This window comes from Quercus robur, chromosome 9, assembly GCF_932294415.1.
Source record: "Quercus robur chromosome 9, dhQueRobu3.1, whole genome shotgun sequence".
Classification (NCBI taxonomy): domain Eukaryota; kingdom Viridiplantae; phylum Streptophyta; class Magnoliopsida; order Fagales; family Fagaceae; genus Quercus; species Quercus robur.
This window is the reverse complement of record NC_065542.1, coordinates 7966605-7990186: the sequence shown is the minus strand read 5'-3', so window position 1 is coordinate 7990186 and position 23582 is coordinate 7966605. Positions and strand designations below refer to the sequence as shown.

The 23582-nt window shown below is 34.5% G+C and overlaps 2 protein-coding genes and 2 long non-coding RNA genes across 4 annotated transcripts; 2 read left to right on the top strand and 2 right to left on the bottom strand.

Moving 5' to 3' along the window:
• Window positions 1-764: 764 nt before the first annotated feature.
• On the bottom strand, window positions 765-2320 carry LOC126699820 (uncharacterized). The gene is made up of 3 exons (XR_007646882.1): window positions 2249-2320; window positions 1903-1957; window positions 765-1050 (listed from the first exon to the last, which is right to left on the bottom strand). It is a non-coding gene; the product is annotated as an uncharacterized LOC126699820 (long non-coding RNA).
• An 8318-nt stretch (window positions 2321-10638) lies between these two features.
• LOC126700077 (uncharacterized) lies at window positions 10639-11750 on the bottom strand. The gene is made up of 2 exons (XR_007646990.1): window positions 11633-11750; window positions 10639-11226 (listed from the first exon to the last, which is right to left on the bottom strand). It is a non-coding gene; the product is annotated as an uncharacterized LOC126700077 (long non-coding RNA).
• Window positions 11751-12863: 1113 nt separating this feature from the next.
• LOC126699323 (probable ribosomal protein S11, mitochondrial) lies at window positions 12864-15547 on the top strand. Its single transcript, XM_050397070.1, has 2 exons — window positions 12864-13126; window positions 14544-15547. Exons 1-2 carry the CDS (start codon window positions 12994-12996, stop codon window positions 15200-15202), a joined length of 792 nt encoding a protein of 263 aa, XP_050253027.1. The 5' UTR covers window positions 12864-12993; the 3' UTR covers window positions 15203-15547.
• A 2484-nt stretch (window positions 15548-18031) lies between these two features.
• Window positions 18032-19649, top strand: LOC126699665 (60S acidic ribosomal protein P1). Its single transcript, XM_050397618.1, has 4 exons — window positions 18032-18163; window positions 18268-18365; window positions 18980-19195; window positions 19416-19649. Exons 2-4 carry the CDS (start codon window positions 18297-18299, stop codon window positions 19470-19472), a joined length of 342 nt encoding a protein of 113 aa, XP_050253575.1. The 5' UTR covers window positions 18032-18163; window positions 18268-18296; the 3' UTR covers window positions 19473-19649.
• Window positions 19650-23582: the final 3933 nt, after the last annotated feature.

Genomic DNA, 23582 nt, shown 5'->3' with positions numbered 1-23582 from the left:
AGATTTAATATTCTAATAAATGCAAAATCATTATCTTTTGCCAATTGAGAAGATGAGGGAACCACGGAAGACAAAGGCAAACTCATGTAATTTTTCAATTCACTATAATAGAGGAAATGGCAAATGATGAAAATGATAATATTAGATATTACACGGCCTAAGGCATTACCTGGTGGCCATGTTGTCAAATTGTGCCTAGGTTGTTTCACACTTAGTGCAATAGCAACAACCTATTAAGGATTATTAAAAAAAAAATCAGGAATTAAATGCTCAAACAACAAAAATTAGACAATGGAATAAGAGGAAATTGTGATTTTCATAACTATTCTATCTAATTAGTTAATTAAGTGGATGCAAAGAGAAAATGATTGTACCCAAGATCCAAGTTGTTTTCACGCTTGTGTGCAAATCACACTGTCATCCAACACCTGAAGTGATTGAACATGAGTTTAGTTATTCACATTATTTTTATTTAAGATTAGGCACTTAACGGAGCTATTTGTAAGAAAAAAAAAGTACATACATACATACATATACATATACATATACATATATACATATATATACAATACATACATACATACATACATATATATATATATATATATAATATCATGCCGAAGTAGATTCAAGTATGTGGCCTTTTAAATGCATGAAAAAACAAAAAGACAAACATTTAATTTTATTATCTAGATAACATAAAAGAAAGACTAAGACCGAATCATACCTTTATCACTTTCGACTATGAACACCACTGTTGCAGATAATGTTTTATGTAGGTATCCTCTTATTATATCTACGGTTACCAGATACTATCAAAAGTGTTGTTAATCATCCACTGTCACTTAAATGTATAAGAAAAACAATGCCTAAATAAGGGAGAAAAAAGAGAGAAACACAAATGGTACTTTCAACACAAAGGTGAACCTGCAGAGATTCTATCAAGACAAACACACTCACCTGAGCACTGATATTGGCTCCATGGAAGGTCTCATAAAATCTTTTTAGGTTGTCTTTTCCTGGCTGTCTCAAAAACATGGAAAATGGTATCTGCCACAATACATGAACAATTATAAATTACAGAGGATACAACAGGAATTTGCATTTCACAAATCTGTAACAAATAACCAACTAAACCAAAGATCAAAACCAAAATGCATTTAGCATGACTTTGAAAGAGAGTGGAAAAGATAAGGCTACTAAAGACGTAAACCAGACAGGGGAAGAAAAGTAACTCAACCCTTTAATTATTATTTTTTGTATGAGAGGCTGACAGAACATTTAAGCTAGAAAATATGTTACCCAAGTAAATTTTAGAATTATACAGAAGCATTCAAAATTCATGATGGGAGTAAAAAGGGAAGTTCGCACCACACATGAGGAGGAGAGAGCTTCCATAGCAGAACCTAGGAGACTTATAACTAATACTTGAGTCCCAATACCCAAGGATACAACATTGCACATTTCTAGAGAAAAACTATAGAAAAGGCCAATTAAAGAAGACCTTAAAGTTAAACTCTTTCATCAGTAGTGCTGCTCCTGCACCATTTTTGAAATCATAATATTGTGTCTGGTAGAATATTAATCAGACGACTAAATTCACAATGTCCTAATAACTTAAGTTTTTGGGATAATCAATAATTCATCATGGTCTTAAGTTCGAACCCTGTCTCCACTCTACCACTCGTTTAAAAAATTTTAAAAATCTCGTGTTGGACCCCAATTATCAAGAGAGAATATGGTTCATATGTAAGAGAGTGTGAAAATAATGGTCAAGTAATTAAATTTTCCATTTCCTAACCGTTTAAACTTTTGTGACAATTGGTAATTTATCAATTTCAAAGTAAAGAATTGTTAAAAAAAAAAGAAAAAAAAAAGAATAGTTCTCCGGAGATGTAGTACCTCTGTTGTACCCGAACCAATCTTCCCGGAAGGTCTAACCTCTGTACTCTTGTTTCTGTTTCGAAGTACGAGAAAACAAATTATCTGTACAAATCTCCATATGAGGCAAACATAAAAGTTAACTATCATGAAAGAAACAATCAACTAAGTAGCTCAATGGAATAGCTATTAATATTAATAGTTTATTACATCACAAACACAATTGACTTAGACCAAAAACAAACACAGAAACCGCAATTACACATTATATAGGAACCAGAAGTCACATAAACTGAAAGGTATAATTGAGTTATGCTTTCAAAATATGAACTTTGCAAAATTAGGGCTTCTCAAAGATTGAACTTACAAAATGGAGATAGGCTTGACAACACCATATAAGGACTCAATAATTCCAGCCGATCCTCCACGAATCTTCAAACAAACAAAAGCATTCCAGTTGAGATTTTACTATGATAGAGAAACGAAAAGAGAAATAGCTCTGTTTGGTTGCTGAGAAATAAGGGAAAAAAATACGAATCTAGTTTAAAAACAATATTTTTCGTCATTTTTTCTGGGAAACCAAACGGAGGAATGATTCAAACCCACCTGCAAATTAACAGATCCATTGACAGTGAGACGAACACCATAGTGAGAAATGGAAGAAGAAGATTTCACTATGATTTTTCCTTCCAGAGGTTCCTGAAATTCCAATACTCATCTTTTTAGAGAGAGAGAGAGAGAGAGATGAGTTACTGAAGGGTGATAGATACGACTTGCACGGGAAAGTTTGAGCTCTATTGACATTCAAATACCTAAATTAATAAAAATCAACCCAAAATAACAAAACCTAAATCATATTTGATACCAATTTTTATTGTTTAAAGATACCTGTATCAGTAGTGGTTTAGGCAATATATATCGGTGGCAAGAGGCTGGGTTGAAGGTGGGAGATGGTCTGACATGGTGGTGGCCCTCAATCTCTCCTTTACAGTGTCTTATGACTCTCTCCCTCCCCCTGTCTCTTGTGAAATAAGTGATTTCATCGGGTATAAAAATAGGCTCTTTGGTTTTCACGTTTGACAGCAAAATCAAGAAGAAAAAAAAGCTTGACTCGATATAGAAGTGGTTTTAATGAGAATGGCCCACATACATTCAGCCAAATGAAACAAAATTAAACTTCAATTTCAGATTTTAATTGAACAATTAGAAAGATAATTATGATGACATAATTTGTAGACACATGGCACAAAATTAGAGTTTTAATTTGGATCTCTCTGCTTCACCTATTATTTTATATATAGATGAGAGATTTGAACCTTGGTCCTTTTCAATAAGGACATCGTGTTAAGATTTTAACATGGGGAAAGTCTAAGAAAGAAATTGACTTAATTTTTTATAGTTGAGGGAGAATGGTAACAAAATTAATAGATTAGGGCAAAATATTTTCTAGTCATAGCAATTAGGGCAACAATTTTACTAGTGATTATAAAATATGGCCTCTTTTTCTTCTTCATTATATGTTTTTATGATTAAAATCAAGTCAATCTAACTTTTGCTTAAATTCTAAGGACAATATTAAGGGATATGTAGGCAATTTTCAAAAGCAATTCAAGTGAGATTAAATTAAATTACTTATTACTACATGAATTAATTATTCATTCAATCAAGCATGAGACGCACTACTGACCGTAAAATTATAGAAAGTCTTATAAAAGCGGTTTTGATGATTGTTTCGAACTTATTAACTTGAAAAAAATATTTTGGTATAATGAATTTTGGAGTATTAAATGATTGCTCTAAACACTCAAAATAATTTCATCTAATCTCTTTTTTAAAGGCAATCATCGTAGCAACATTGTAAGTATGAAAAACTCTCAAAAATAGTATAAGAATTGACACCCATGGGAAGGAGTGCTTATTAGTAATAGTTGAAAACGAGACATTGCTTTGTTTTGAAGTTTAGGAAAAATGTGACTTGCAACCACTACATAATTAAAGGGAAATTGTAACTAAAGCCCCTCATAAAGGAAAATTATAATTTTACTTCCATGTTGTTTGGTTTTATCACATTTTAGTTCATAAACTTCCAATTCCTTACATTTGACTCCCTCATGATTTGAACTAAAATAAAATTGTAAAGATTTTGTCTAATAAAACACTTAAAAATATTTTAGGTTTAATTGCATATTTAGTCCTCAACCTTTGCCCCCTGTTCAAAATGGTCCTCATATTTTGAAATATTTCATGGACAAAATGGGCAAATGTCCTTTTCTCGCAAATTAAACATCCTTTTGCCCTCTTTCCCAAACTAATTAGAAAAATGCCCCTCTTTTGTAACTCGACAATACAAGAGTCAAGTTTTTATGAAGAACTCGATATTTCTATGATCGAGTTAGTCTGACCGTTGTGCCACGCTGGCGCTGCAGACGTGGGTTTTTCCCAATAATAAAATGTTTGTGTAGACATTCATAACTCGGGAAGTGTAAAATCGAGTTTTCTTCAGCGGTTTGAATCAATAGGACCCCAACGTCTCACAACGCCTATTCACTCACTCTCTCTCCCTGTACACTCTCTTTCCCTCGCTCTCTGCCATCACTCTCTCTTGCTCGCTCTGCGATCAGGCTTCCCCACTCTTCCTCACTCTCCATCAGTCTCACTCTCCCTATCCAGTCTCCATCAGTCGTCGTTGGTTCCTGTCGTCGTTGGTTCCCATCGTCGTTGATTACAGGTACGGTTCTCTCCTCTGATATCTTTTCTGATCTTGGTTAATATTAGGTTGTGTTTTATGTGGGATTTTGATTATTTTGTTGAAACTTACTTAAAAAGTAGTAAATTTACTAATCCAGATGAGAATTTTGTTGTCTTTTATATGCTGCAATGATGATGATCTAAAGTATTTCTTGCTATATGGTTATGTCTGTGTGATTTTCTCATTAATGAGAATTTTGTTGTCTTTTACATGTTGCAATGATTATTTTCTCATTAATGAGTTTAAATGTGCTTGGGGTTTCGATGGGGGGTTTTGGCAAATCGAGTGGTGGTGTTACAGTGAAGTCTCTGGGTTTGTGTAAAATGTATCTTATCCGATTGTAGGCATGATTTTGTTATAGTTGTTGTAAATGGTGTCAAACTAATTACGTTTGAGTGTAAATAGTTGTTGTAAATGATGTAAAATGCGTCTCATGCCTCTAGCAGCAACTATTAGCTCTGAAGCAGAACCCATCTCGTAAAGATTGGTTCTATTGGGTACACAGGTTAAGAAAAAAATGATGAAAACTTTGAGACTCTGGTTGTTTGAAGCAGTCTTCCGTAAATCCAAGATGTTCTGCCCATAATGACATCCTATTTACATAAATCTATGAAATATAATACACGTTCACATGAAACAGAAAGTCAGTTACTGTAAGTCCAGTTAAAAACCAGTAAGAGTGATGAAATTGTAGTGTTTAGTACAACAACAAAGAAATTAAGTTCTTTCATATCCCTTAAAAGTTTTAGTACTCATTGTTTTTGGTATATCTAAGTTTTTATAAATTTCATTATTTCTTAGAATTGACACTACTTTTGTTTTGCATATCAGTCCAATCTAGAAAATTTTAAGTAACTTTACTGGAAAAAAAAAAAAATCATTCCCTAGTACCCTCAACTTATATGTGCAAATGTATGGCTGGAGAAGCTGATATAGCAAGCATAGAAGTTCTTTTGCTTGCAATACAACTCCTCTTTGTTTAAAATTGACCATATGGAGGGAGAGAGGAATAATTGAACATTCAATGGTCCTGCACCCTTTGGTGAATTTGAGATTTTTGTTTGATCCGTGAAATATTATAATATTCTTTACTCTAATTTTTTATTTAAAGAATTTGGAGAGTGAGTGCCTGCTTTTTAAGGTTTTTCTAAATCAATTTGGTACTCTTCTATAGGAGCACAAATATTTGAACTTTTTTTTGCTCCCTTTTATTTTGAGTTGGCTGGTTACTATGGATTAAGAAATTTAAAATCTTTGTGTAAATGAAAATGGTGCTTCTATTGTGGGTATTTCTATTGTGGGTATTTTAGGCCCCATTTGTGCGATTCTAACTCATTCCAACACTCAACATGTTTCTCTGGTTTCTTTTTCTACTGTCATCCATTTGCACTCATCACAAGTTTTTAGAACTTAAGATTTGCAAAGATGAATTTGTCATTTGCTCTACTGCCTCATATGATATTTTGCATTAGTCGATGGTGAGCAAATAGAAATGATTGGCATGCTTTATACATGGTTTTTCTCCAAAATACAGAAGTTTAAGTCTGTGCTTCCTTATTTTTACTCTTTTATTTTTGGGTCATGCTTTGGGATACGAGGGTTTTTATGAATTTTTTTACACCTAAATCAATCTGTTTAATATGTTTAAGTAAGGTATGTCTACTTGGGATGGTGTTTGACGAGGACCTAAGGAATAATCTTTCTTTATCAATTGATTTATTTATTTTCTTCATAATAGTTGAATAATAATGTTTCAGCTTGTGTGTTTTTTCTTAGTCAGACTGCAACTTCGTTTTTGTTAATTGAAGTCTAGCTATTTGTTGTCTATATCATCATTGATATCATTTTCTGTCAAGATGGAGACCACTGGAGTTTTATAGTTTTATAATTTTATTTATGTCTTGCTATTTGTTAGTTAGAAGTTTTGAATCTTGATGTGTCTACAGAAGGGGAAATTGTGATTCACAATCTTGATTTGTGATGATGTGTCTACACTCTATAGGGAGGGGAAATGTTGATTTTCTTATGCAACAGAGTGTGTAGAATTCTTGAATCTTTATATATGAGGACATAAGGCAATAATCTGTTTTTATCAATTGAAATCATTATTCTTTCCCCAACATGCGAGTGCCTTGGTTATAAAAAAAAAAAAAATGAGTGTCTTTAGTTTGTCGGCTTGCAACTTCTTTTATGCTAAACACTGATTTTTCATTATGTCTTGCTATTTATTGTTAGTGAAAAGACTTTAACTCATGGTTTGTCTACGTGAGGAAAAATTGTGATTTACTTTTGCAGCAAGGGTATGGTGTAGAAGTGTTGAATCTTTATTGTTCTTGGGCAATATGAAAGCCCTTGAAATATTCTTTTGATTTCACATTTTTTACCGTTAAATGTTTGAATGTTATCTTGTCACTTGTTCAATTTATTTTATGGATTTTGTTTCTTGACAGTTTTTTTAAGGCATATATGTTTGATCCGTATTTCTTGATCAATTTGATCCTCTTTATTAGGTGCACAAATATTTTAGGTGGTGCACAAAAATAATAAGGAAAAAGTTAACATAGCAAAGAAAAGGGTGTTGTTCTCACATTCATTAAGGAGTCCATTTTTTAAATTCATGGTGGGGTTCATAATAAATTTGAGAGGAGGGGGTATCATTTCTTCGTATTTTAGGAGTACTTAAAAATTTTATTAGATTTTGGATACATTTTTAGGAACTTTGTAGAGGACAAGAAAAAAGCATTTAGTTTTTATGACGGTTGATTATATTTCTTATAAAAGTGGTGTTATAACTTAATTTTTTTTAAATAGTTTATGAATAATTACCCTAAGGGCATGTATCAATATAAAAATACTTTTAACCTTATGTTGACCAAGGATTGAAAGTTAAATGTATGAAATATCTGTAAAAGATTTTGTCATTGGCAGGGTCCGGGACATGTTATCTCATTTTTAATTAAATAAATTCCTAAACGGGCAAGCTAAATAGAATTAGCATTTACTGATTTTATAATTTTTTAAAAATAATTTTTTTAAAACATATATCTCCAAATCATGATAATTGGTTTGAATTTTCCCTTTTGAGAAAGTGCTAAAAAGAAGCTGAGGTTTGTAAGGGAAGCATAGTTTTCTTCATGTAATTTTACATTGATGTTAAGAAAATGTAACTACATTTTGTACCTGCAAAGATTCCCTGAAAAGTTTGTAAGGGAATATGGGGATAAAACTCTCTAGTGTTGCTACACTCGTTGCTCGTAATACTAGCATTTGGCAAGTGAGGTTGGAGAAGGCTAACACAGCTCGGCACTGTTCAGCCAAGTCATGTTCGCAGTTCTGCATGTGCTGCTCAACAGCTCGGCATTGTTGAACCCTGTTCAGTCATATCGTCCATGCTCACGTGAATAAACAGATATGCAACATTTTGCAATGCACTATTTTCAAGGATGCAAAGGATCCCTCAAAAGTGTATGCAAAATTTTGGGGGTGAGCTATCTATCATTGCTACACTTGATTGATGCAGTTCTGCATGTGAAGCTCAACAGCTCGGCACTGTTGAACCTTGACCACATGTACCCATCCCTACTCACGTGAATACAAAGATGTGAAACCCTTTACAATGCACCATTTTCGAAAAGGTAGAGCATCCCTGAATTGGTTATGCATCAATTTTGGGGGTGAGCTGTCCACTGTTGCTACACTGATGTTCGCAGTGCTACATGTGCTGCTCAATAGCTTCACATTGTTGAACCCTGTCCAGTCAATACACAGATATGCCTTATTTTGCAATGCACCATTTTCAAGGATGCAAAGCATGGCTGGAAAGTTTATGATACATTTAACACAGCTCAGCACTGTCTCGTCAAGTCATGTCAGATGAAGCACAGGAATGCTGAGTAGTCTTCAACAAGACATACCAAACTGGTTAGAGAAAAGTCTTAAAACCACATCCATCAGATATAAACCATACTAGTGATCAAAGTCCCTAATTAAATATAAGCATAAACATCACTAGTTTAAATTTTAAACAGGTTATCCTAGTCCAAACTCTGATGGTCAACCATGTGAAATATTGAGACACTAAGCACAACAGGCTTTCTTTTGATCACCTCGAAGACACAGACATCTCCTTCTTCTAAATTATTGTCTTTAAAAATGCAACCCATCATTTCCCGAATCTCATTGCTTAATATGTTTTGATGGAGGGTAATAGCATAAGACATTGAAGTGTGACAAATTGCTTCCCAATAATATACTTGCTTCCCATATATGTTTCAAGGCCATATTTAAAAAAACATCATGATCACATTATGTATAAAGGCTCACCATATTATGCGACCGCAAGATACCCATGAAATAAGGATTTTTAGGCTTGAACTTTTTGGCTGCTTGGATTGCTCTCTCTCTTGCTCTGGATATAATCGGTAATTTTTTCAGAACAAACTTTTCTTTGATTTCATGTTTTATGGGTCTGTACATTGAGGAAGAAATGTTTGTATCATCTTCATCTAAGTCTATTATTTCTACCTGATGATCTTCCAATTTACAATTCTTCCTGGGTGGATATTGAATCTCAATGGCAGTCTTATCAAATATAAGAATATGAAAGCTTGAATTTCCTTCATATCTGAAGACTAAAAAATAACCATAACAGATAGAATGGTATTCAGCGAAATCCTGCCAATTATTACAAAACCAAATGTTGTTATCAGCTTTCTTCAATCCCACTTGCCAAATACCACCATAGGGAGCAATGAGTGTAGCTATGGTGGATAGCTCAGCACTGTTGAACCCTGACCAAAAGTACCCATCCACACTCACATGAATACACAGAGCATCCCAGAAAAGTTTATGCATCAATTTTGGGGGTGAGCTGTCCACCCTTGCTACACTGATGTTCGCAGTGCTGCTCAACAGTTTTGCACTGTTGAACTCTGTCCAGTCATATCACCTACACGCACGTCAATATACAACTATGCATCCTTTTGCAATGCACCGTTTTCAAGGATGCAAAGCATCCCTGAAAAGTTTATGATACATTTAACACAGTTCAGCACTGTCTCGTCAAGTCATGTCAGATGAAGCACATCAATGCTGAATAGTCTTCACGTGAATAAATACGCAACCTCTTTTGAAGTACACATCACCAGCCCGCTGCTGTAGCACAAGCTATAGCCATATCAAACAGTTACCTTAGCGAATCACATGCACCAATAGACACCACTGCATAACCAAGTCATGTTCGCAGCTTTGTATGTGCTCCTCAATACCTTGCCACTGAACAATATACTGTCAAGTCATATCATCTTTATTCACGTGAATACTTATAGTCACATCCACGTAAATACTTGCCCTTGCAAAACCCCTATATAAAGTCCCATTTACATCTACCTTTGCAAAACATCTACACATACCGAAGTCTCATTTACATCTACCCTTGCAAAACATCTACATATACCGATCTAAAGTCACATTTTCTAATGTCAATGCGCAATTGGATGCTACCTCGTTTTCCAGATAACTATAGAAGGAAAAGAGATTATGACGAGAGAGAATACTATTCCGGACTGCAGCAGGAGTGGGACTTTCGCGTGACGAGTCCAACGCTCTGCATGATGATCTCCTGCGACTCGGAGCGTCTCTTGTCGATTGTAGCTCGCTCACACTGCCACGGCGAAACATGCACCAATATGAGCGTGCAGTGACTAAAATAAAAAAAGAGAACAATCTTATGATACTTCGCAGGTCCAGGTATCACATGCTACAATTGGCGGAGGAGCTGGCCGCCGCAACGAATAGGCAACTCACTTCGGCGGAACGTAACAATGTCCTTAACTACGAGGACTACCTGTCAGAATGAATGCCTATGTGGTGTGTGTGTGTTATGTCTAGGGTTAAGTTAATAATGTTAGTGTAAGTTATTTTAAGTTTTCTATGTTATGTCGTAGGTGCTTATTGAAAAACATCATGTGTGAGAATATTTAACTTTTACGCGTTATATGAGAATAATCTAGATTACGAATAACGTGCATGCTTCTCACAATCAATAATAAGGTTTACATAATACAAATGCAACCATACATATAAAACATAATTAAGCAAAATAGTTCTTCAACAAAATCTAATTACACCACGACACGACATGATTACTCTTCATCTGACATCTCTACGTCTGACTAATAAATTGGATCAGCAAGAAGTGATTGCATGAATTGTGCGCTCGTACCACCCTTCCTCCACTGACTCTCGAATCTCGACTTGGGTCCGATATCGATTAAGACGTATCTTCATTCGATTATTTTCTTCTCTTATGCGGTTCAATGCTTTACAAAGTTCGTCGATGGTGTCTCTGGGCAACTGCGATGCAAGTCGTCGAGGCACTGGCAACTTAAAACCAACCAACTCATCAGAAAACATTTGTTGTTCACAAAATAACTAAGCCCACTCCTGTCTCATGGTATTGTGAATGTAAGCACTATTTCGCAGATTCGGATTGATTGGATAGTTGAACTCATCTTCCAATACCCAACAACGACCTATAGCAGTGAACACATCATGAGGCCTATAGAGTTATGGGTTGCCAGAACTAGACATTGATGCTGAATACAATAACACCAAATGATCAAGTTAACAGTGTGCATCAACTGTTGGTAAATAATGTAATGTTGCATAAGATGATACACAACAAAGACATTCATAAAATTGTGTACTATTGCATGCTAAAAATGAAATACTAACACTAACACTAACACTTGACCATAAACATAGACATTGTTGGTAATGTCTACACATTGTGTTCAATACTAAATGTTGTTGTAAATGCCTGACCAATGATGATTATGTACAATACAAAATGTTGCTATAGTAAAGATTTCATTCTCTTGTGACCAACGTTTACTACAACAAACAACTAAAATCACACCAATGTACTTACTTCACACTCATTCAACCAAAAAAATAAAATGAAAATACGATTGCCCTAAAATTGTGGTGTGAGTTTTTTACCTGAGGTGATACAAATTTTAATTGAGTCTGAAAGCAACTGTTGATCTGTGGAGCAGAGTGGAACTTAGTTTAGCAGAAAGCAAGACACTCTGAATGGGAGAAGGTGTGGAGAAATTATACGAGAATAACTCGATTTTACGGAGTTTGAGTATACTTTATAACTCGATATTAAAGGAATCGAGTTATATTGAAAAACTACGCCTAACACAAAGACAGTCTGAAATCAGGTTTAATAAGAGCATAACTCGATATCTAAATAGTCGGTTACATAACTCGATTAATTTAAAATCGAGTTATTTAGGGATTCAAAAAGAAAATGCCACGCTGGACAACCAGCGTGAGAAAAAGTTGAAGCTAACTCGATCATACGAATATCAAGTATTTCACATAACCCGATTCTCATATTGTCGAGTTACAAACGAGGGGCATTTCCCTAATTAGTTTGAGAAAGGAGGCAAAAGGATGTTTAATTTCCAAGAAAAGGGCATTTGCCCATTTTATTTTAGTCGTTATACTTTAAATTTTGTATAAAAAAGATAATTATCATTATTTCTTACTTTGATTCTCTTTATCTCCAAACAAATATAAAAGAAGTAAACAAAGTATTTGAATAATCAATATCTTTCCTCCTTTGATGCTATTATAATCCATAAGATTTCAGTAAACAATCTCAATTTAAGATGGTACATGTCCTTTGAATTGTTTTATTTTAATCCTTATACTTTTTAAGTTATGTTCAAAATGTATGTAGAAAAGTGCTATGTTCATAATATTTTCACTACAAATCATAGTGGTAAGTTGTTAAAAACATGTCACTTATAATTTGTTGTGAAAATATTATAGATATAGCATTTCTAAAAAAAATGTAATTAAACCAATATTTTTTTCCTTCTTTTAATCAAAATTTGAAAGTATCAAACATCGCAATTAAATTTGAAAGTTGTAAATAACCAAGCTTCAAAAAAAAAAAAAAAAAGTTGAAAGGTAAAAGTAAAGTTAGTATCAATGGGAGGTGGTTCAGTTGATAAGATTCGAGCGTTTCATCTAACCCACCTAGGTTCAAGTGTCGCTGCCAACAATCCTTTGTAGGTGGGCATCCATAAAGGTTGGTCTACAGGTCTTAATGTGAGAGCCCTTACTGGGAGTAGCTTAGCTAACCCCCAATTTTTTTTTTTTTACCTCCAAAAAAAGAAAAGAAAAAAGAAAAAGTAAAGTAAAGTTAGTAGACGGTAAAATAGTATTTGGGGGAAAGCCCGGAGAAGAATCGGATCGGGTTGAGTCGAAGTAGTTTCCTTTCCTTTCCTTCCTAAAACCCTAGAACAGAACAGAGTCAGACCAGAACGGAAAGAGAAGTGAGAGAAATGTATTGTTCCAATCTTCTTCGCCGAGCCACTGCTCCTTCTTCGTCTTTCTTTGCATCCAAACCCATTTCACTTCTTCCATTCTATGCTGCTAGATTTTCCCACCTCACTGCTCCCACATCACTCTCTCCAGGTATTTGTTTTTCTGGGTTTATAGGAAATTGTCGATTTCGTCTGGGTTTATTCTCTGTTTGGTTACTAATATATATATATATATATATATATTTTTTTTTTGGGAATCAAATGAGACACTTTTGCTTGAATTTAATTTAACTTTCTGGGTCATCTCAAAATTGGGTTTTTTTTTTTGGTTTATTTCAAAAAGCTTCATAGCATTGATAAAATTGTCAATTTCATCTGGGTTTATTCTCTGTTTGGTTACTAAGATTTTTTTTTTTTTTGAATCAAATGAGACCCTTTTGCTTTGAATTTAATTTAACTTCCTGGGTCATCTCAAGATTGGGTTTTTTTGTTTGTTTCAAAAGGCTTCATAGCATTGATATAGATTGGAGATTTTGAATCTGATTATGATTTAGTTCAATGTCGTATACTGTAAGAGTTATAGAATTCATTGCAGTTTTCTTTATGGCCCAGTTAAAGAATAAGAGATTTATTAGGATCAAGCACAATACATCGGTATATACCTGCTCATTTACTCTAGGAAAAAATTTAAACATTAATAAGAGAAGCAACCTGGTCCAAAACACGGCAAACAAACTAAACAGTTATACAATCTTTGACAAACATAGTATGAGCTTGATGATGTATTTTCCTCTGTTTTGAGCACTTACTGTGAATAATGGCATTCCTTTGTTTTGAGCACAGCCCTTTAAGACTTTCCAGTGATTTGAATTGCACCCCATTCAATTATGTGATCCAAGTCAAATACTGGAGTTGTGATTTGTGAAGAAACACCAGAACATCAATTCCTCCAGATTCTTTTAGTAAAGGAACACTCAAAAAATTGATGGCCTCTGCATTCACAAAACACAATTTGAGTCTCCCTTATATCCCCCTATAGAAGCATTCTATCTCTGGTACTTAAGCAATTCTTGATTACCAGCCAGCATATGAATGCATGTTGTGGAACAGCTTGAGCAAATGTAGGTAGGGATTGACATTTGGTCATATGTGAGGCTTTTTGTCCTCTTGTTGAGTATTACATGGACTAGTTATTGTGCTCCAGAAAATGTTAGCTTAGTTGAGGTGTATAGTTATGTATATGTTACTTATTGTTTATGTGAAAAAAAAAACTCCCTGATCTGGGTTTGTTTGAATCCGCCCTTCTAGTCTGTTAAAAAAATTGCACACAGAAGTAGATACTATGATGCAGTTGCTGTGGCTGATCTCAATAAGAAAGGATGGATTTTTTGGGTTTTATTTTATTTTATTTTTTAAAATTTTAACCCAAATGGTTGTCTGACTAGATAATGGAAGAAAACCAACCTGTAACTGGTGTGGAAATTGAAAATTGCCGACTTTGTCATTTGCAGGTTGAATAACTATGTTAAATACCTTTGTTAGTGATGGATGCATTTTGGATTTTGTAGGTTGTGTTGAGAGTATTCATGGTGGTTCCCATTCTTCTGAAAATTTTGCAAGAGGGGGATTGTCAGGAACTTCAGGGCTGAATTTTGGTTTGAGGAACATAAAAGAAAATGTCTCTGTCTCTCCTCCATTTGCTTTAATCTTTCGGAGTTATATACATTCTTCCAGTCAGAAAGATTTTGAGACTCAGAGGAATTCTAGGTCTATGAACTTTGTTAGGGGAATTATTGAAGAAGATGGTAGGGACATCATGGGGACTTCTCAATTTCCTCGATATAATGTTGAGCAAAATGCTGATATTGTTCACATAAAGATGCTGCGTAACAACACATTTGTTACAGTGACAGATTCTAAAGGGAACACAAAATGTAGGGCCTCGGTAGGATGTGTGCCAGAAATGAAAGGTGGGGCAAAAATGTCTCGATATGCTGCTGAGGCAACTGCTGAACATGTGGGACGCATGTCACGAAATTTGGGGTTGAAGTCAGTTGTGATGAAGGTGAGGGGGTTTACTTATTTTAAAAAGAAGAGGCAGGCAATCATGAGCTGGAGAGAGGGCTTCACCAACTCTCGAGGGGATCGGAATCCAGTTGTATACATTGAAGATACAACACGACGTCCCCATAATGGCTGCCGGCTCCCGAAAAAACGTCGTATTTAAATAGTAGCAATTTGGGTGGTGGATGATAACAGAGCGTAGGATGAGGAATTGTCCAGTTGCAGCTCAACTTCATGGTGCTAATAAAATTATGCAAGAAGTCTTGGATGTACTTTTGTTTGAAGATTGGCCCCATTATGATATTAGGTGCAAAATTGATGAAGGGTATCTTAGACTATTAGTCATTTATCTTGCTTATTAAGATCATGTGAATGAGAATTTTCTGACTATATTAGTGCTGGAGGATTGTTGTTCATTATAGATAATGTTTGGAGCTTCATTTGGAGCATCTCTGGCTGACTCCTGTGTATTGAAATGTTGAACAAGAACTCGTAGCACATTTTATTATTGGTCCTATTTAATAATTCAGGCATAAACATAAAAGGAAAAAAAAAAAAAAATCTAAGCTTGGTCCTCTATAGTCTATATGATGATCTTACTGTGGCCTCCATCAGTAGTAACTCCAGATTTATAATGTTCTGCTTCAGGTGCCACAGCTTTCTAATTTCCAGTTTAGATTGGGTTCAACAATCTTTTTTAAAATGAACCAATCCCATATACAGAGGGTCAAGCTTAGATTGTTTCAATTGTCAAGAGTTCTATGTTCTCTTGACCTATTCAAATAAATAAGGTTCTTGGGCCATTATGTTTCCTTATGTTCCCTTGTCATGCTGTAGTTATTTCCTTGTATAAAAAGTTAGTGCTGCAAAGCTTGTACCATTGTGAATATGATCTTCACCAGACAGATGTGCTTATAGTCTTTTGGTATTTTCGTTTCTGGAAATAGAAATGTCTTTTTCGTTGTGTGTTATTGTTCTTATGGTCTTTTGGTACTTTGGGTATGCTTACTGCACAGCAATTTGTGGCTTCATTAAACAAAATTGATTCTAGAATATTCAGGAGCCAGAATATTCGAGTCAATTTTATGAAGAGATGGCAAGTTTATTTTGTTTCTTCTGTAGTAATGGAGCTCCTAAATAGTCTGCAATTAAATTGTTGAGTTAGGTTGATCCAAGGATGGATGATACATGGGTGGTGTTCATGATATGGGATGTCTTAACAGGTTTCTTCAAAAAGAAAGAAAGGGATAGAGAGACAAATTCTATATGGAGTATTTTAGCATGGAAGTTGTTAATTTATTTTGGCTTATTTGCAGTTCTGCCTGTTATATATAGACTAAACTGCTTTCACTATTCGAAGTTTCCTAGCAACAGAGGCTAAAAATTTCCAGATTCAGATTGACCTTTTAAGTTAGTTTGATCATCTTGCTGCCTAGAATGCAGTTGATAGGCATAGGGTACCAAATTTTTTATGATGATCTCACTGTGGCATCCATCAGTAGTGACTCCAGATTTATGCTGTTCTGCTTCAGGTGCCATAGCAGCCTAATTTCCAGTTAAGATTGGGTTCAACAATCTTTCTTAAAAATAAACTAATCATATAGAGGGCCAAGCTTTGATTGTTTCAATTGTCAAGAGTTATATGTTCTCATGATCTGATGTCTTTTTGAGAATCATCTATGGAGTATTAATGCTGCAAAGTTAATGTACCATTGTGTTTCCTTATGTTCCCCTTTTTTTTTTTTAATGTTTCCTTATGTTCCCTTGTCATTCTTTAGTTGTGTACCTGTATAAAAAAGTTAATGCTGCAAAACTTTTACCAGTTGTTCACAATGCTCTTCACTGGATAGATCATAGATGTAAGATGCAACGCTTTAACTAATATACAATTTGGAAAATAAATTATGGGCAAAATGCAGTTCACAAATCCCGAAATACCAACCAAACATGTTTTTTTATTTTTTTTTGGGTGCAAAATACATTCAGTGCCTGGAAAGTTGTGAGACATTTTCAATTACAATGCCTAACGCAGCCTTATTGTTCTTCAACTTCGTTGACCCTTTAAAAAAAAAAAAAAAAATTACATGGAATTTGATCCTTCACAGGTTTGTGTTTACGGGTTTCAATATAAGATTTTATTTTGACTCCATATAAAATTTTACCTCATTTTGTAAATTGCATAACTGGTCTAAAAATTAACATTATTTCAATGGTCTTTTCCCTATGATGACAATGAATGGAATTAATTTGCTGCTGCTTTAGCAAACTTTGCAAAAGAATGTTTTGACAGTGTTGTTTGGCTTGAAGATTTGTCTACATCTTTTTCTATCTCATTGACAAATGATATATGTCCTACGAGATTAGTTTAGTGGTTTTTAAAACCTCATGATATCCCTGAGATCTTAAATTCAAAACCTCTAACTAGCTTCTTGGAGCTATTATAAGGGATTCTTCCCGATCATAACCCAACGTGCATGGGACAAGAAGATTACACATATTTGAAGGAATAGTTAGGTTCTTAAAGAGTTTTGAATACTTTTGTTATTCAATTTTTGTTTTTATTTTTTTATTATAAATCTATAAAGCTTTCTATTAAAAATATTGTAATGATTATGTAATAGCCTTTCATATATATATATATATAAATTTTTTTGTAAGATAGAAAAACCGACTAAAAATTATATTTATAACTAAAATTTGCAGAATTAATTAATTAAAGAAAGAACAGATTAGAAAACCCATTAAACTATTCATACTTAACCCAAATTTGTAGCATATCCAAGTAATATGACACGGATCATAAACATGATAAAAAATAGACACATATCATAATCTTTACCGAAGCAATCTTTGCCCCTAGTCTCATGCCCCCCCCCCCCCCCCCAAAAAAAAAAAAAAAAGAAAAAAAAGAAAAAAAGAAAGAGGAAACGTGGGCCTGTCCATAATAGTCAAACTGACAATATTTTCAAAACTATGGCCCATACAAAAAAGAAAAGAAAAAAGAAACAGGTAACGCTAAAATAAAAACCCTAGCACCCTTAAATCTCAACCTATATAAATGTACACAGTGCACAAAACCCTAACCCCTCCCAAAGCTTCATTTCAGCGCTGCCTCTTCTTCAAGGTTTTTCCTCTCTCTCTCTCTCTTTCTGACTTTATTTTCTTAATAGTTTTTAGTTTTTGAAATAGTAGTTTTGAACTAGTTTTTTTTGTTTGAAAAATTTTAAGGTTTTAGAGTGATTCAGAGCGCTGTGACAATGTCTACCGGTGAGCTGGCTTGCACCTACGCCTCTTTGCTTCTCCATGACGATGGAATCGCAATCACTGTAAGTCCCACAATTTTTTTTTTTTTTTTTGGGTTTATTTGTTTTGTGCAATTTTATGTTAAATATTTTGATTCTATGTTCTTTTAAGTATAATGCGGATTATTGTTAATTTAGATTATAATAGACCCTTTATTATTCGATATTTGTGTATATAAATATATATTATACGGGTTTTTTTTTTTGAGACCCATTAGAGTTTATTGTATTTCCTCTAATTTGGTTTAATTTTTTTTGGACTTAATATTCATTTTTATTTGAAATACAATATTTTGATTTGAAAACCCAGAACGATGGTAGAAAACTCTAATGTGATTTTGAAGTTTATTGGGATTATATATATGTATATAATTATATGTGAGGTTGCTGCATTGTGACTCATTCTTCAAATTGATTTGAATTTTGTATCATATTTTATGGCTTTCTATCAATGGTTCTTTTGGGTGTTGGGTGGGTGGGTGGGTGGGTGGGTTGGAATTTGTTTTAATTTGAGGTTGAAAATGAAACGTTTTGTTAGAATTCAATGTGTGTCCTTGTATTTGATGTAGAGTTAATTGTTTTTTTTTTTTTTTTTTTGTTGTTGAAATTATTTAAATTGTAATATAATTCTTCAACAGTCCGAGAAGATTGCTACATTGGTGAAAGCGGCTGGAGTTTCAGTGGAGTCATACTGGCCTAGCCTGTTTGCAAAGCTTGCAGAGAAGAGGAGCATTGATGACCTTATTCTGAATGCTGGTTCTGGTGGTGCTGCTGCTCCAGTCGCTGTTTCTGCCCCTGCTGGCGGTGCCGGTGGTGCTGTTGCTGCAGCTGCCCCTGCTGTTGAGGAAAAGAAGGTATAAATTACTCTAAACCTAGTTGATATCATACTTGGTTTGTATAAGTTTTGGTTGAACCACTGGACCTAGTGATTGACTTGAGCCATTGTCCCAAATAAGAATAGAAAGTGACCATGGAATAGCAGAAAAGATTGATACTTTAGGTGCTTTTTGCCTTTTCTTATTTTGAGTAGAAATCTTAGCTTCTGATGCTTCTCTTTTTTGGTTATGTAAACAGGAAGAGGTACAGGAAGAGAGTGATGATGGTGACTTGGGATTCGGTTTATTTGATTAGGTTTTCCTACCAGTTTGTCTTCTTTTATTGCTAGGCAGGTTAGGACTGAGAGTGGTCACAGAGTTTAATTTTTGCCTGGTTTTTTATAAATTATATGAAATCGCTCTATGTTGACATGGCTATTTAATACGTTAAAGTTATAATTCACAGCTAGCTGGAATATATCTATTTTGTTAAGTGTTGGGTTTGTTCCTTTGAATGTTATTAGCAGCGCAATCATCTCATTTACTTGGAATTTCTGATTTTCTTATGATGAACATCTGAGTAAGAAAAAATGGAGGGTAGTGGGTTGGAATCCACTTTACAATGGCTGACCATTTTGTTCTGTTTGTCCTGTAAAAGCACTATAATGGGCTTTGCAATATTGGGTTGCTTCTTTGTTTTTCTTGAATTTTGATCTTTTAAATGAGCACTACTGCCATTTGGTGATTATTATGACATGAACTTTGTTTGTGAGACGAGGTTGTCAGGGCCTAGAGGCCAAAACTCCACATCTTTTAGCGCCTAACATATCTACAATCCTTTGGATCTAATGTTAATTTCATCTCTCTTTTTACATTTCACCAAATTCCTTCATTTCTCTTCTGTTCTTTTCTGCTTGAACAATGGGTCAGTTGCTAGCCTATAAGTTGAACAAGACAACTGAGCTCCAATCTGCTTGTTGAATTTAAAATCTCAAATTCCTTAAAATAAGCATGGGCTATCATCATATTATCTCTGGCAGATTATTCACCTAAATTTTCTGTGTTGTGATGGTCCTCCTTAGTAGCTTGAGGCTTGAGCGATTCAACAGTGCATAGCACAATAATCTGTGAAAAAAAATTGAGACTCTAGATTTATCAAAAAAAAGTTCTGCTCAAAGCTTTTTTCTACTTGATTGTTGTAGTCCTGACATTGAGGTTGGTTTCACGTTTATTGAGTAGAAATGGTTAGTTTTTGGAATTTAAAGATGATAACAACTTACAGAAAGGAGTGAAAATTGTAGGGATTTTTTTATTTCACTAAATAAAAATGAATCCTATTAACTGACAGCTTCACTTTTTGGTTTTTCTAAATAAAGATATTTAGAGTTGAAATCTTTATCTCCTATTGTAATTATTAAAAAAAACAAAAATAAAAAAGGATTCCATGAAATATCTTAACAAAAATCAAGCCTACTAAAAATTTTGCTGGGAGGGAGACAATTTGTTTTGAGACAAAAGATTAAAGACTCAAATTTCTTAAAGGGGTGGAGAGAATTACCCCCTCTATTCTCCAATGCTATTGTTTTGTGGAGATAAAAAAACTTCAATCTAATTGCCCCAACCAAACAATTTAGATATCTAGAGATATTTCTCTTTTCTCACCCTCCCTTGTCTCTATTCTGAGATCTCCATCATACTCCCAAAACATGTGTTTTTCATGGGTTTATTTTGCTCAATTAAGATCTGGGATTCTCCCTGAAAATGAAAACTCCATCATCCTCCCAAGACATGTGTTTTTATGGGTTTATTTTGGCCAATTAAGATCTGGGATTCCCCCATGAAAATGAAAACGTGTTACCAAAATCAGTTATCGCGTGTGAGAAAAATGAGAAATGGTTTTCCACTTTCCTTCTTTCCACCCTGGTCCACAACACTTGCCGACAGGTACATACCCAAAAACTACCTTCTCTTACGCGTCATTACTCTTCTTCAACCAATAAACAAAAATTCTAGATAACTCAAGCTAGATCAACGTAAAATTGACTGAAAATCAATTACCATCTGCCATATAGGATAATTGTAGTTAAATTTGTGACTTAGTATATGATACTATAATTACTCCCCAATAAAATTAGTCATAACGTGTGAAACAAACACTCTCAATTCTTCCTTAACCTTCTCCGTTTTCTTTTTGAAAAATGTTAAGACCACAACAATTTACATAAATTTTGTCACAATTCGCTACAATTTTTTTTTTATCACTTTTTTTCACCACTTAAAACTCGCCATGTGACTAATTATAGTAAAAATTGTGTCAATTATTGTAGTCTTAAAATTTTTCCTTTATAATAATCCAATAGGTCGTCCAACTAATTGTGACAAAAGTTTGGTAAGTTTTTGTGGTAATACATTTTTTTTTTGTGTCAAACAATTTTTTTTCCTTTCTAATCCGTTGGGCCGGCCAACCAATCCCATCTAAGCCGTCCACGTTTCCATCACTGAGGGTCAAGATTCAAACGACGAATCTACATTATCCTAGTAGTTACTGGTTAGTTTCCTTCCAGCTCTTTCTAGTTTCCAGAGAAACCAAATCCTATCTCAAATTCTAAAAGTCTCAACCTTTAAATACCTCCTCCTACCACAATCTTTTCCACACAAAAATTACTACAAACAAAGCAATACACTCTTCGTTTTGCATATCATAAAAACCTTCACAAACTTCTTTGAATTGCAATTGCATTCCTTGTTTCTTTTCATCAAAATCATCAATGATGTCTATGTTCAGCTCCTTTGATGCTCTCTGCCAGAAATTGAGTTTCTCGATGGGTCATAGCTCAAAGCCTTTGGGTTCAATGAAGAACAATGATGGAGAAGGGAATTCTAATTCTACTACACCACCGAGTCAAGTTAGCAAAGCCCCCCTCCAACAACCTCGGAGTCAGCAGAGGAATCCGAGGTTCGCACTTGAGCTTGATGGTGTCCACTGTTTTGAAACCATTGTACCTTATTAGAGATTTTTTGAGTTAGTCACCGTAATGTCTTGTAAAAGTTAGTCAAAATTAATTCAATACAATCTCATATTCTATTCCTTAATTTTCGATTTTTTTTTTTTTTTTTCATGTTCATGCACAAGAAATTCTGATATATTATTATATATTGGAATGATTGAGATTTGGGGTTAAGAGAACATTTGCAGAGACAACAAGATACTAAAATAATTAGGCAAAACTTAGGACCCGACGGGCTTCATGCAGGTTTTTACCAACACTTCTGGACAGAAGTTAAGAATTCTGTATGTATGGAGATTAGACAAATTTTTGCTTGAGGAGTTGTGCCGAGCTACCTAAATGAGACATTAATCTCCTTGATTCCCAAATGCCAAAATCCTGAATCATTGAGCAACTACAAGCCCATTAGCTTATGCAATTCCGTTTATAAAATTGTTTCGAAGATTATAGGTGGTCGTATCAGACCCCATCTTGGTAAGTTAATTTCGCCTGTGCAGACAGCTTTTGTTCCTGGCTGTAGGGGCACTGATAATGTGCTTCTCGCTCAAGAGTTGTTTTATGCTTTGGATAGAAAGAAAGGAAAAATAGGTTACATGGCTGTGAAGTTGGATTTGGAAAAAGCATATGACGGGTTGGAATGGAGTTTCATCCATATAGTGCTTCAAGCCTTCCACTTTCCCCTAAAATTATTGAGGATCATCATGGGTTGTGTCACATCTCCAAGCACTTCCATTTTGGTTAATTGGGTGCTTTGGAGTCCTTTGAACCTACGAGGGGTATAAGACAAGGGGATCCTTTGTCCCTTTATCTTTTTATCTTATTTATGGAATATTTGGGACACCTCATTGAACAAAAATGTGTGGATGGTGATTGGGTCCCTTTGAAGGCTTCAGAGGATAACTTGGGCTTCTCCCATCTTCTTTTTGTGGATGATCATCCTATTCAGCAAAGTGGACCCTCGTGCTTGTGATGCAATGATGGAAGTGCTTGAGAAATTTTGTTATGAATCTGGACAAAAAATCAGCCAGGACAAATCACTCGTATAATTTTCTCCGAATGTCAATGATGAGTTGAAGGAGGAAGTGTGTGAGAGATTGGGTATCTGAGAGACTCATAACATTGGGAAGTATCTTGGATTTCCCCTTAGGCATAGAGGGATCTCTAGAAATCCATATAATTTCATCGCAGAGAGGGTTATGAGTAAGCTTGGTAGGTGGAAAACAAAATTCCTCTCTTTCGTTGGTCGGGCTGTTCTCATTAAATCAGTCATGTCTGCCATCCCTAATTATGTGATGCAAGGGGCAATGTTGCTAGTACATGTTTGTGAGAAATTGGATAAAATTAATAGGGACTTTTTATGGGGCTCTACAAATGAAAAGAGGAGAATGCACATGGTGGGATGGAATAAAATTGTAAAA